A 13,026-nucleotide genomic window follows, 5' to 3' on the forward strand; every position below is an offset into this window, starting at 1 on the left:
ACACACACACAAAATTAGTAGTGGTGTTGGCGTAAGCAATGCATGTTTGTGCATTTTTCAGGAAATTGACTTCCGCTGAGCAGAAACAGTCTGTAATTTCTCTGAGCCAAGTGTTTTTAAAAAGAGTCTGTGGTCAGCACTGGTGGTCTGTGACCCTGAATAAATCTACCAGGTCATGGTCAGCCATTCCTGCTCTAAAACCCCAGGTCTCCTTGCCAATCAAATGTGTGTTCCCAGCACAGCACTTAGAGGGCACACGGAAGGCTTTGTCTCTTCCCATTTGTCTCAGTACTTACTGTGCGTGACTGCAACCAGAACACTGATGCAGCGTAGGAGGCACAACACACTTCAGTTCCAATTCCCAGACCTACAAGTTCTCTAAGTAAAAAGGGTTCCGGAGGGAGGATGGTGGGGGGTGGGGGTGGGTGCAGTGAGAATGCATACCCCATCCATCACCTCCTGCTGCTTCCACATCTCCAAAGATGTTTGGCATGCAGCTTCGTAAAGACACCCACAAACACAAGGCAGCCACAACTCCAGCATTCCTGTAAGCAAACTGTGAAGCAGACTAATCTCATCTTCCTTTAATTTAATTACTTGTGTAAGGCCAAGTGAAGATTTTGTCTGATCACCCTGAGCCAGAGGTGATCACACATTTTGGTTTTACACTTTAGTGCCTGCCTGAGCGCCAGCTGTTTCTGGGAAATGAGAGGGAGATCTGGTGTTGGTTGCTGGAATGAGGTTGAGGAGATGGTGTAAGAGCCTCAGCCACAGCAGCACTGCTTGCCAGATTCCATAAGAGACTTTTTTTGTGAACCATATGTGCTACCTGGAGTGAAATGGACATGAACCACTAACAGTAAAATGCAACAATATCTGTCCCGCTCAGCCCTGACCAGTTTTGAGGTGGTAATCCAGTATGGCCTAGCTACTCCAGAGGGCCTAGCTGTGGACTGGATAGCTGGAAATATCTACTGGGTGGAAAGCAACCTGGACCAGATAGAGGTAGCCAAACTGGATGGGACCATGAGAACCACCCTGCTGGCTGGGGAGGTAGAACATCCCCGGGCTATTGCACTAGACCCTCGTGATGGGTAAGAATAGGAGCTGCTAAAACCTTAGACAACAGGAATTTATTACAATATCCAGGAGATACTGTATTTTTGATGTGATGGCACTGTACACATCTGTGAAATCCATTCATAATATTCTGTTGGCAGCATTCTGTTTTGGACAGACTGGGATGCCAGTCTGCCCAGGATTGAGGCAGCATCTATGAGCGGCGAAGGCAGACGTACCATCCACAGGGAGACAGGCAGTGGAGGCTGGCCCAACGGACTCACAGTGGACTACATGGAAAGACGCATTGTCTGGATTGATGCCAGGTAGCATATGCCACTGCATCCTCCTACTCGCTCATTACATCCATTTTCTGCTCTTTTCAAGCCACATTACATTCCCATTTAACATGCAGCTGGTCTTTGCTTTGGTAAAGCAAAAGCATGCATATGCTTATAAACACCTTACTGCTTCTCCAGGTCTGATGCAATCTACTCCGCGATGTACGACGGCTCCGGGCTGATTGAAGTTCTGCGGGGTCATGAGTATTTGTCTCATCCTTTTGCTGTCACCATGTATGGAGGCGAGGTCTACTGGACTGACTGGAGGACAAACACTCTTGCCAAAGCTAACAAATGGACGGGACACAATGTTACTGTGGTCCAGCGCACAAACACGCAGCCTTTTGACCTGCAGGTCTATCACCCATCCAGACAACCGCAGGGTAGGTTGCAAATCAAACACAGATAACGATCACACAGGGAGAATGGTCTCACAGTTACTCCTGCTTGTCTGAATTATTTGGGTGTTTAGTCAGAGTGGTGATGTACTTTAGTCACAGTTCATTGCTCGCCATGTTTATTGTGGCTCTTATTCACTAAAGACAGCTGACCTTTTTAGAGCTGTGAGACTTGTTGTCTCCTCACACCCGCAGCAATTTGGACATCCCTTTTGCCTTGTTGATCAAAAAGCTGCCAGCTTCCACGGGCTGGCCAGGAAACAAAACATTCCTCCAGCAACAAATGTCATATGTTGATCTCGCAGATAAACATGATTGACTTTATGGCAAAAGCATTGTCAGAACTGTTTTACACTCAAGTGTCACCTTAATGTATAGTAGCCAGAGGCTAAAAAATCCCTAAGGTGAAACAAGAGAAATGTCACCTAATTGTTGATTGACAGCTGCAGCCAATCGCCATGACAGTGATGAGGCAACAAGCCATGTTTACACATCTGGCAGAACCTTCCCTACACACTCACGTTCCTTTAGAACCCATTGGTGAAAGGGGTCAGGCCCTCTCAGAAACAGCATCTGACATGACTTAGTCTAAATTACAATATTCTGTAATGGTATTCTAGTGACTGTAGTGTGCAGAGCATATTGTGTGTTTCTCAAATAACACATCTCCTCTGCTTTGTGTGGTTGTGTTCTTCTTTCTTTAAATATCTTTCTTTTAAATATTTAATATGGTTTTCTTCTCTATAGCTCCCAACCCTTGTGCTGCCATTGATGGTAAAAGCCAATGTTCCCACCTGTGTCTTATCAACTTCAACCAGACCTTTTCCTGTGCCTGCCCTCACCTCATGAAGCTGCAGCCTGACAACCGCACATGCAAAGGTAAAGCACAAGCACATACAAGGTTTCTCATAAAAGCACTTGCATGTAGAACATACCATATCCTTGATTGCTGATAGTGTACTATGATGCTCAAACCTTTAAGTTTGTGCCTTCTTCAGTTTCATTATGCCAGATGTCCTCTGTGTGATTTTAGGCTTTGGGTGCTAGCTCTGAGACTTTAGGTCTTAGCTCTTTATGTGTGCTCCTGTTCTCATTCCAAGTGTCTAAGTTCTATTAGCATTCTACAAAACGATCTCCAGCGTGCAGTAAAGATGTAGTGATAATTAGATTAGCTTGTCTGATACATCCCCTATTAACACAAGAATTTTAACAGAGGGGAGGTGACCCAATCTTTTACACTTAGCACTTAAACTCAGTTAATGGAGAGTCATCTATTATCTCCACCTCTGATCTCCTCTGAGGTATTCCAAAGGGCAAAATACAATGTGTAACCAACAAGTCAGTTTGACCTTTCTGAGCATCTATCTCCTTGGAATCCAGCTGGCTCCCTTCAACAGTGTGGCAGTGTGGAAAATAATATGAACATTTGTACAGGGAAGATGCATTGAAGATGCAGCAGAATTGATTCTTCATTCTTATTTTGTGTGTTTGTTTTATTTATTTATTTATTTTTGTTCCTTTTCCAGAGTCCCGCAAATTCCTTCTTTATGCTCGTCAGATCGAGATCCGTGGAGTAGATATCGACAACCCCTACTACAACTACATCATCTCCTTTACTGTGCCAGACATAGACAATGTTACAGTGGTAGATTATGACGCTGTGGAGCATCGCATCTACTGGTCAGATGTGCGGACACAGACCATCAAGAGGGCTTTCATTAATGGCACAGGGGTGGAGACTGTTGTCTCAGCTGGTAAGAGCAACCCCAGGAATATATGTCATTCTAATTTCTGTCTAGTTATTTTCAAGAAATGAGTATAACAAAGTTTTATTGACCAGGTGTTTTTAATGGCACCCTCTAAGAAGTCCTAACCTTTCATTGTGGCTCCTCAGACCTTCCTAATGCTCACGGACTGGCAGTAGACTGGGTGTCCAGGAACCTCTTCTGGACCAGCTATGATGCCAATAAGAAGCAGATCAATGTGGCCAGACTAGATGGATCTTTTAAGAATGCTGTCATCCAGGGTTTAGACAAGCCCCACTGTCTGGTGGCGCACCCTCTACTGGGGTGAGTGTTATCTTCAGTCAGTCATTTCTGTCAGTCTGTTGCCTCTCATACATAAAATACATTCCAGTCCCATTCCACATCACAGTATTATGTATTCCTTTTCTTAGGAAGCTTTACTGGACTGATGGTGATAATATCAGCATGGCTAACATGGATGGTACCAACCGCACCACACTTTTCACTAATCAGAAAGGACCAGTAGGTGAGTGAATGAGTTCTCTACATGCAGACAGCTGCAACTTGATTCAGAAAAGCACTGCATGAGAGTATGAATATAATATAATACAATCACATCATGTTTCTTTCAACTCAGGCCTGTCAATTGATTATGAAAAAGAGCAGCTGTACTGGATTAGCTCAGGAAATGGCACCATTAACCGATGTCAGCTGGATGGATCCAAACTGGAAATCCTGGAAGGAGTTAAAGGAAAACTTACCAAGGCTACAGCCCTGGCTATTATGGGTAAGAGGAAAATAATACCTCAGATATATGCTGACATATATACTAAGGAGATTATCTATGTTGATTGGATAATATACAATATAAAACAAACATTAATGTAGGTGATAAGCTGTGGTGGGCAGACCAGGGAACTGACCAGATTGGAACGTGTGACAAGAAGGATGGAGGAAACTGGAAAGTTTTGAGAAACAACACTTCTCCTATGATGCACATGAGGATCTATGATGAGGATGTGCAAAAAGGTAACAGATATCACTTGAACAAACATTGTGCTTTAGAGTTTTTGGTCAGTTGTTAAAACAAAAGTTTGAAATTAGTCTCATACTCTGAAGTGTATCCGATTGGTTCTCACTGATTGTTTTTTCTTTTTAGCTGGTATCAACCTGTGCAGTAACAACAATGGTGACTGCTCACAGCTGTGTCTGCCCACATCACTAACAACACGGGCCTGCATGTGCACTGCTGGATACAGTCTCAAGACAGGCCAGCAGTCCTGTGAAGGTAAAACACTGATATAGTGACACATGTAGTGCGGTAGGAATGCATTGTGTTCTAAACACAAAAGCTTACTGTCCTCTCTCTGTGCAGGTATGGGCTCTTTCCTCCTTTACTCTGTTCACGAGGGAATCAGAGGAATTCCACTGGACCCCGCGGACAAATCTGACGCCTTGGTGCCAGTGTCTGGCACCTCTCTGGCTGTTGGCATTGATTTTCATGCTGGTGAGTTGCAGTGAAAGACCAACGGCACAGAGCCGGTCTAGCTTGAGCAACATTATAAAGCTATCTCCTTTTCAGAGAATGACACCATCTACTGGGTGGACATGGGCCTGAGTACCATCAGCAGGGCTAAGAGAGACCAGACATGGAGAGAAGATGTGGTGACCAACGGCATCGGCAGAGTGGAGGGCATCACTGTTGACTGGATTGCAGGTTTGTATTAAAGTCATATTTCATTTTAATACTGTGCTTACTTCATTCGGAATGAGCACGGCCTAATTGATATCTGTGTCCTTTTTTAGGAAATATTTACTGGACTGACCAAGGCTTTGACGTGATTGAAGTTGCCAGGCTGAATGGCTCCTTCCGCTATGTGGTCATTTCCCAGGGCCTGGACAAACCCAGAGCCATTACTGTCCACCCAGTCAAAGGGTACGGCTGCCTGCCAGCACTTTAATTCTACTATTTCACAGTGCTGTTTTTAATCATGCAACATTTCTCGATTTCCTAGACTGCAATGTTAAATCGTGTCATGTATGCCTGGGTGCAGGTATTTGTTCTGGACAGAGTGGGGTCAGTATCCTCGTATTGAGCGCTCTCGGTTAGATGGCTCTCAGAGGTTGGTCCTGGTCAATGTGAGCATCAGCTGGCCAAATGGGATCTCCATCGACTACGAGGTGTGGACCACAATGCACATGGGATATTTTTGCACATATGTATTTAATATTTGGCTTTCCAATGACTTCAGTGTTTATACTGTGACTTTGACTTAGATAATGTACAGTCAGAATTCATATTTCTACTGAAATATTACCTGGAGTTTATTATATGTGCTGCTTTGTCCTTTTCTATGTAATATTTTGTTTAAAAATAACTCAGTGCTAAAGAAAAAAATACAAACTCACCCATCCCAAATATTAGACATTTTACCATGTCCACTCTGCAGGAGGGCCTTCTGTATTGGTGCGATGCCAGGACAGACAAGATTGAGCGCATAAACCTTGAGACCGGTGAAAACAGGGAGCTGGTGCTGGCCAACAACAACATGGACATGTTTGCTGTGTCTGTGTTTGAGGAATACATCTACTGGAGTGATAGGTCAGGTTGTTTTTCTTCTTTTAAAAAAATCACGTAAATGGTTTCTCTTCATTACTTGGTGTTTATTGACTCACAGCTTTTTATTCTTTTGTTTAGGACCCATGCCAATGGCTCCATTAAGAGAGGAAGCAAAGACAATGCTACAGATGCTGTGCAGCTCAGGACAGGCATTGGTGTACAGCTGAAAGACATTAAGGTTTTCAACAGGGCCAGACAACAAGGTGGGAACACACAAATATACACCTTGACCTAATCATCTTTTTCTTGCATTAACGTCCTTAATAACAGTGAGCCAAGTTGTATTCAAAAACCAGCTGTCGCACACACAGTGATTTAAAAACGTTTACGACCCAACTTAATCAACACCTTACAGGCATAGAAGAAGTGATGTTTTTAGCCAGGCTCGTTATTTGTTTAGCCCCACACCTCATAAACATGTCACACTCTCCACAGGCACAAATGTCTGCAAAAACAACAATGGCGGCTGTGAGCAGCTGTGTCTTTACCGTGGCAACAGGGATCGCACCTGCGCCTGTGCTCATGGCATGCTGGCAGAAGACAACCGCAGTTGCCGTGACTATGATGGATACCTGCTGTACTCTGAACGTACCATACTGAAAAGTATTCACCTGTCCGACGAGACGAACCTCAACGCACCGATCAAGCCGTTTGAGGACCCCGACCACATGAAGAATGTGATTGCCCTCAGCTTCGACTACCACGGTGGCGGAGGGAAGGGAGCCAACCGCATCTTCTTCAGCGACATTCACTTTGGCAACATCCAGCAGATCAATGATGATGGCTCAGACCGCAAGATCGTGGTGGACAGTAAGTGTGAAGTTCAATATGTTCTATACACAAAACTTTCTTTAGTATCCCCCACTCTGCACACATACACTTCAGCTGGGGTGCCGTCTTTTCATTCTCTCCATTAATAATTGAATGTTGTCACTCGCCCCCCCTGGCACTGTCAACAGACATCTTCACACACTTTTACAACACAAGCACCCAGGAGGATCTGCTGTAATTAACACAGCTGCAGCTTCTCGACTTGTGGAGATTGACATTACTCAGCGCTTCCACTTGAAGATCACACACACACACACACACACACACACACACACTGTGCGTTTTGCTTGTTTCAACAGTAAAGTCTCTTAAATCCCACTTTCTTTAAATAATTCAAGAGTAAGTTGTTGGACTCCATCCAGAAAGCACCACATATTTAAGAGGCCAGGACCAAAGCTGTTCTCAGCAAACATTATACAAAACAATCATTCATTTGATAGTAAAACAAGTTAATACATGGAGTTTGTGTTTTTTTTATTAATGTTGCGTTGTGATCACAGTTTTGAACAGACTGTAAAAAGGTAAAAAAACGGCTTGCTATTATTTTTTATGTGCTGATAAGACAGATAGAGGAGTCAGTCCAGCCGAGGTTAGAGGAGTCAAAATGATCATTAATAAACTTTTAGTACATTTATAACATGCTCATATTCTGAACAGTTAATAATTTAAAAGCCTACATGATGCATTTTTTTCCAACCTCCCCCAGTGGAATAATCTCTGCTATCTGTGGAAAAAACATTTTTTTACATTCTGCAATAAAACTCTCTGTGGAAGCAGTTTATTGCACTTAAAGTCACTTTGAGTATTTATTAATAAGTAACATCGTATAACATTTCTGATAATAAAAAAATAAATAAACACATAGTGTGTGTGTATATATATATATATATATATATATATATATATATATATATATATATATATATATATATATATATTTTTTTTTTTATTTGTTTAAGGCTAACCGTAACTAGCCCTTATTCTAGAATAAAATAAGTCACATAGTAGAAGTGATTTCTCTCTGGACTAAGAGTCAGTTTTGGCCTCTCTCTGAGCTTGTATCCAGCTCAAAGGGCTGCACCACGTCCCTGCTCATCACATGAGGGCAACCAGTGACGCAGCTTTTGCAGCATGCCCAGCGCTCTCGCCCTAGCTCTAGTAAGTCTCGTCTAAACTTCTGAGACATAAAGCCATACAGTACAGGGTTTACCACTGCAACTGAGGATGCCAGCAGTCTGGCCAGGATGGCAATAGTATTGTAGCCAGGTGAACTTGTCAGGCTTCCTCCAATAAAGGAGAACATGAGAGCATAGGAAGGCAGCCACAGCAGAGTGAAGACGACCACCAGGAGCGCTGAAGTGTGAGTGACTTGGCTCTGGTAGCGTTCCAGCTGGGGTGTGTTCCCCAGCTGCCGTGCATGTCGAAGAAAACAGTAGATCTTGGCATACATCAATACAATAATTCCTAGTGGGAGAGCAAAGCCGAAGAGGAAAAGGGCGATGCTGTAGACAAGTTGGCTGAAGTCACACAAGAAGGCAAAGCAGTACACGGCGCTGGACATGGTGATAGTGCGAAAGACAAACTGTGGAGCTGCCAGAGCTGAAGCAGGGACCCAGAGCAGGATTACTGTCATCTTAATGCGTTTGTGCATTCTGGACCGGTAGGCCCAGGTTGGGTGTACCACTGTAAGGTAACGCGTCACAGCCAAAGCTGACAGGGTAAATGCAGATGCTGCTGAGCAGGCCACACCCAGGAAGCTGATGGCTTTGCACAGGAAGCTTCCAAAAGGCCAGAAGCCAAGGGTGATTGCAGAGGTGTGAAACGGCAGGCAGAGCAATAGGAGCAAGTCGGCAGCACACAGGGCTAGCAGCAAGGTGTCTGTACCATGCGGGGGCTGGCTTGCTTTCTTCTTCCTGCCAGTGAGGATGATGACGACCAGTGTTTGACCCACAAGGCCAGTTACGAGAATCAGTCCATCCAGGATGGGCACCACGGCTTTAATCAAACTATTGCCTGCCTCTTTCATTTCACCAAAGTCACTGCTGTTTATTTGCTGCTCCAAAGTCTCCATGCAGTCACAGTAAAAGTCCACAGAGCAATCAGCCTAATGTCCTAAACAATGTCTATATACATAATATGTCTCCAGTTAAATAACAACAACAGGCAAACCTGCAGCCATTATGACACTTAGTGCTTATATAGAAAGAAATGAATTGAAAACAGTTAAGGCACACTCCTCGGCTGTGGTGTGCTCTCACAGGAAAAGAGAGGTGGTGGTTTTGGTTTGTAGGTTGACCTGCAAATGAGAATTGAGACTCTTCTCTTAACTTGACTTGATGTCTGGTTGAATCCCTCTAAAGTTTGCATCTGTCACACACTGCAACTCTTACCTGGATTTAGCTGTTTGAAGAAATTTAAGCTACCTAAGATGTTTGGATGAAGCACTGTGATTTCTAAAAAAAAATATAGACTCAGAAAAAACTGAAAATGTGATGCTGTAGTCCAGTTTTATTCCTTCAAACATTAAAAAGTGACCTTAGAGAGCAGTCTCTGCATGCTGTCCTTTGTACTCCGAGGAGCAGCGGTTTGGGTCAAAACAGAGAGATGTCAGTACAGCAATTACTCTTTGGCTGTATTGATTCTGGAAACCAGGCAACAGTGGACAAATCTGTCCCAGAGGTTGCAAACACACTCCTCTTTAAAAGCAGTCAATGCTACTTGATGCTAAGTGCTCACCACAGCAGGAGGCATCTTGTCCACTTAGGAGCTCTTCAGAGACATGTAACATGTCCACCAGCACAAGACACATTAAATCCTTGAAGGGAAAAATAAATGATCCAAACGACTTGGAGTAAGAAAAGCTTAATGATCCTCATGTGCTGCTGTAACACTCCTGTGATTGTCAGAAAAGCTCTGTGGGTGGCAACAGTCTTCCCGTCAGGTTTTCTTCACTGTTTGCACAGTAACCGGGGGGCTGAGCCGATTCAACCAATGGGAGGGGAGACTGTGCTGTTTCTCATTACATAATACTGGCTTAAAACCCCATTTATTTATTCCTGTTCCTTCTCTGATCTTCTCCTAATACATGCAATTAGCTGCTCAAGCACACCCTTTACTCATTTCTGTTCTGCCGAGCCTGATTATCGACATCGAAAATCACCAGTGTGACTTGTTAGTGTTGTGTTGAGCTGCATTTCAGTTCATTAACAAGGTGAAAGATCTATTAAAAGGTAATTATAGACTTTCAGCTGAGATCAAACAGTTGCATGGAGCATCCAGGTTTTTATTGCTGGCTGTAAGTGGTCATAAACGTGGTTGCTAGTGTAACTAGGCAGAGATGGATGCACACCTTGGAGCCCGTAAGGCTGCTGTACAGTATCCACGTTGCTGTTTGTCATGTGGGCACTGCAGTTATAATATTCCTGTGTACTCTTAGTGTGGGGTCAGAGGACTAATGGGAAAATGGATAGTGCGAGAGGCCACTTTATTTTGACGTTTCATGGTCAATTTGTCCTGATGTGTTCTGATGTGTATCCCCAAGCTGTTCTAGTCACTGATTTCTTCCCAGAACATGGAGTCAGCATGAATGAGGATCCAGAAGAAGCAGTGTTTGTTTGTGCAGGCAGCTAGTCATGAAATGATAGGACGACGCAGACTCTTTAAACTTTATCCAGAAACAGCAGCTATAGCACACATTCAGATCTTTGCTGTCTCACTCCAGTTGAAGTCTTATTTACCTGTCTCCCTTACCCTCTTCTTCCTCACTACTCTGAGGAAATACACATTTAAAAACAAGAACGGTCTGTTCAGGGGCATCTTTAAAACTTCTACAAACAGATATTTTTATAATGAAACATTAAGATTATGTTCTTGGCATAAAAAGAAGCATTGTCTGCTCACACAAAACAACTTTTTCATTCTCCTTTTCACAGATGTTGGGTCAGTTGAGGGCCTGGCATATCATCGTGGCTGGGATACACTCTACTGGACCAGTTACACAACCTCCACCATCACTCGCCACACTGTGGATCAGAGCCGCTCTGCGGCCTATAACCGCAACACTGTAGTCACTATGTCTGGAGAAGACCACCCTAGAGCCTTTGTGCTGGACGAGTGTCAGGAGTGAGTCATTAACATCATATCATGATGTTCTGCCCTAAATCATGTCTTCTTCTGTTTTTGTTTTATTTAAGATCTTTGAACCGTAACGTTTATACTGAGACACCCTGACTGCTCATCACAGGACTTGTCTTTTGTGTTTGTTTTTACAATAGTCTCATGTTCTGGACAAACTGGAACGAGCAGGCACCCAGCATCATGAGAGCCTCTCTGAATGGAGCCAATGTGATCGTGATTATTGGCGCCGATATTAAAACTCCCAATGGCCTGGCCATTGATCACCGTGCTGAGAAACTCTACTTCTCTGATGCCACACTGGACAAGATTGAACGCTGCGAGTATGATGGAAGCAGCCGTTATGTACGCCAGCTCTTTAAATTCACTTTAAAAAAAGAGTCAGTGTATGGGCTTCTTGAAATAATGCCAACATTTGTCTGCACCAGGTCTTGTTGAAGAACGAGCCGGTCCATCCGTTTGGACTTGCCGTGTATGGAGATTACATCTTCTGGACTGACTGGGTGAGGAGGGCCGTCCTTAGAGCCGACAAGTACACAGGAGGCGACATGAAAGTGCTGCGTGCTGACATCCCTCAGCAGCCAATGGGCATCATCGCTGTGGCTAATGACACCAACAGCTGTGAGTATCATTCCCTGCAGTTATTTAGTTTGTGTTGGATAAATAATAATTACAGCAAGAGATTTTTATTTGTAGCACTCTTTATAACTGTGGTAGTACGCACTCATATCAGTATGTACGTCTGGCTGTTGTAGTGGGAGAGGTCTCAAAAAATTGCATGTGCCCCTGTTTCTGTATTATTCCTCAGGTGAATTCTCTCCTTGCCGAACAAATAACGGAGGTTGCCAGGATCTGTGTCTGCCCACATCCGATGGACGGGTCAACTGCAGCTGTCGTGGGGACAGACAGCTTCTGGATGACAACACATGCTCCAGTAAGAGAGAAGAGTTTTGACTTTATAATGTTCTGTTTTGATCTGAAAGGTCTCTGAATTCATATTTCATATCTCTACCTCACCAGCACTGAACATGTCATGTGGAAGCGTCGATGACTTTGAGTGTGGAAATGGCGACTGTATCAACTACAGCCTGACCTGTGATGGAATGGCCCACTGCAAGGACAAGTCTGATGAGAAGCAGTCCTATTGTGGTGAGTGGTTATGGAGCGATTAAACGGTGAACAATGAGCTGTCACAGGGCATCATTTACATCTTACATACTGATAATTAGTTGATGGTCATATGGGGAGCAATTTAGAATGAGTGCACAAATATAATAAAGCAATATTAGAGCACAGAAGGGGTGAGGGTTATATAAAAGAACAGCCACATTACTATGAGGGACACAAAAGAAAGGACATTTGAGAGAAAAGTAATCCGCCTGTTTCCAAGTGCGCTTTATGAGCTTCCTTTATGAAATGGTGACTTGATTAACTTCTCCTCTTCCACAGCCAATAGAATTTGTAAGAAGGGTTACAAACGCTGTATGAATGGCCGCTGCATAGCCCACCAGTTCTGGTGTGATGGCACAGATGACTGTGGTGACCATTCAGATGAACTGCCCTGCAACAGTAAGTCATTCATGATCAATATTTTGTACAAAGAAAACTATTTTTGTATCACTAATTATGAAGACATTTACATGGCTGCCAAAGGAGCTTTTGAGTTCAGTTCCTTCCAGTTCATTTAAAATCTTCCGCACATCCTTGCAGCGATGCTTTGCAAAGCAGGAGAGTTCCAGTGCAGAGACAGAAGCTGTATCTCCAACCACAGCCGCTGTGACCAGGTGGTGAACTGTGAGGATGCCAGTGATGAAATGAACTGCCGTATGTAAACCGTCATTTTCTTTATAAACCAAACTTCTATCGTCTCTTTGCTTTAAAACTAATTGAAATGTCTT

The 13,026-nt window shown here is 43.6% G+C and overlaps 2 protein-coding genes across 2 annotated transcripts in view; one reads left to right on the forward strand and one right to left on the reverse strand.

The window, feature by feature from the left end:
• The window catches only part of LOC114438102 (low-density lipoprotein receptor-related protein 1-like), a 67,042-nt gene that overhangs the window by 39,161 nt on the left and 14,855 nt on the right, over positions 1-13,026 (forward strand). Inside the window, exons 25-48 of the mRNA XM_028409214.1 lie at positions 890-1,094; positions 1,221-1,385; positions 1,539-1,783; positions 2,546-2,677; positions 3,325-3,552; positions 3,693-3,867; positions 3,975-4,069; positions 4,181-4,330; positions 4,432-4,572; positions 4,703-4,831; positions 4,919-5,050; positions 5,126-5,260; positions 5,350-5,479; positions 5,598-5,724; positions 5,994-6,145; positions 6,242-6,366; positions 6,599-6,973; positions 10,927-11,116; positions 11,269-11,473; positions 11,557-11,749; positions 11,937-12,062; positions 12,149-12,277; positions 12,578-12,697; positions 12,839-12,952. Coding sequence (XP_028265015.1) covers positions 890-1,094; positions 1,221-1,385; positions 1,539-1,783; positions 2,546-2,677; positions 3,325-3,552; positions 3,693-3,867; positions 3,975-4,069; positions 4,181-4,330; positions 4,432-4,572; positions 4,703-4,831; positions 4,919-5,050; positions 5,126-5,260; positions 5,350-5,479; positions 5,598-5,724; positions 5,994-6,145; positions 6,242-6,366; positions 6,599-6,973; positions 10,927-11,116; positions 11,269-11,473; positions 11,557-11,749; positions 11,937-12,062; positions 12,149-12,277; positions 12,578-12,697; positions 12,839-12,952 — 3,918 coding nt within the window. The remainder of the gene's footprint in view (positions 1-889; positions 1,095-1,220; positions 1,386-1,538; positions 1,784-2,545; positions 2,678-3,324; positions 3,553-3,692; positions 3,868-3,974; positions 4,070-4,180; positions 4,331-4,431; positions 4,573-4,702; positions 4,832-4,918; positions 5,051-5,125; positions 5,261-5,349; positions 5,480-5,597; positions 5,725-5,993; positions 6,146-6,241; positions 6,367-6,598; positions 6,974-10,926; positions 11,117-11,268; positions 11,474-11,556; positions 11,750-11,936; positions 12,063-12,148; positions 12,278-12,577; positions 12,698-12,838; positions 12,953-13,026) is intronic.
• On the reverse strand, positions 7,932-9,899 carry LOC114438105 (delta-type opioid receptor). The gene is made up of 2 exons (XM_028409220.1): positions 9,385-9,899; positions 7,932-9,290 (listed from the first exon to the last, which is right to left on the reverse strand). The coding sequence occupies exon 2, from the start codon at positions 9,063-9,065 to the stop codon at positions 8,028-8,030; it is 1,038 nt and encodes a 345-aa protein (XP_028265021.1). The 5' UTR covers positions 9,066-9,290; positions 9,385-9,899; the 3' UTR covers positions 7,932-8,027.

This window comes from Parambassis ranga, chromosome 7, assembly GCF_900634625.1.
Source record: "Parambassis ranga chromosome 7, fParRan2.1, whole genome shotgun sequence".
NCBI classification, from domain to species: domain Eukaryota; kingdom Metazoa; phylum Chordata; class Actinopteri; family Ambassidae; genus Parambassis; species Parambassis ranga.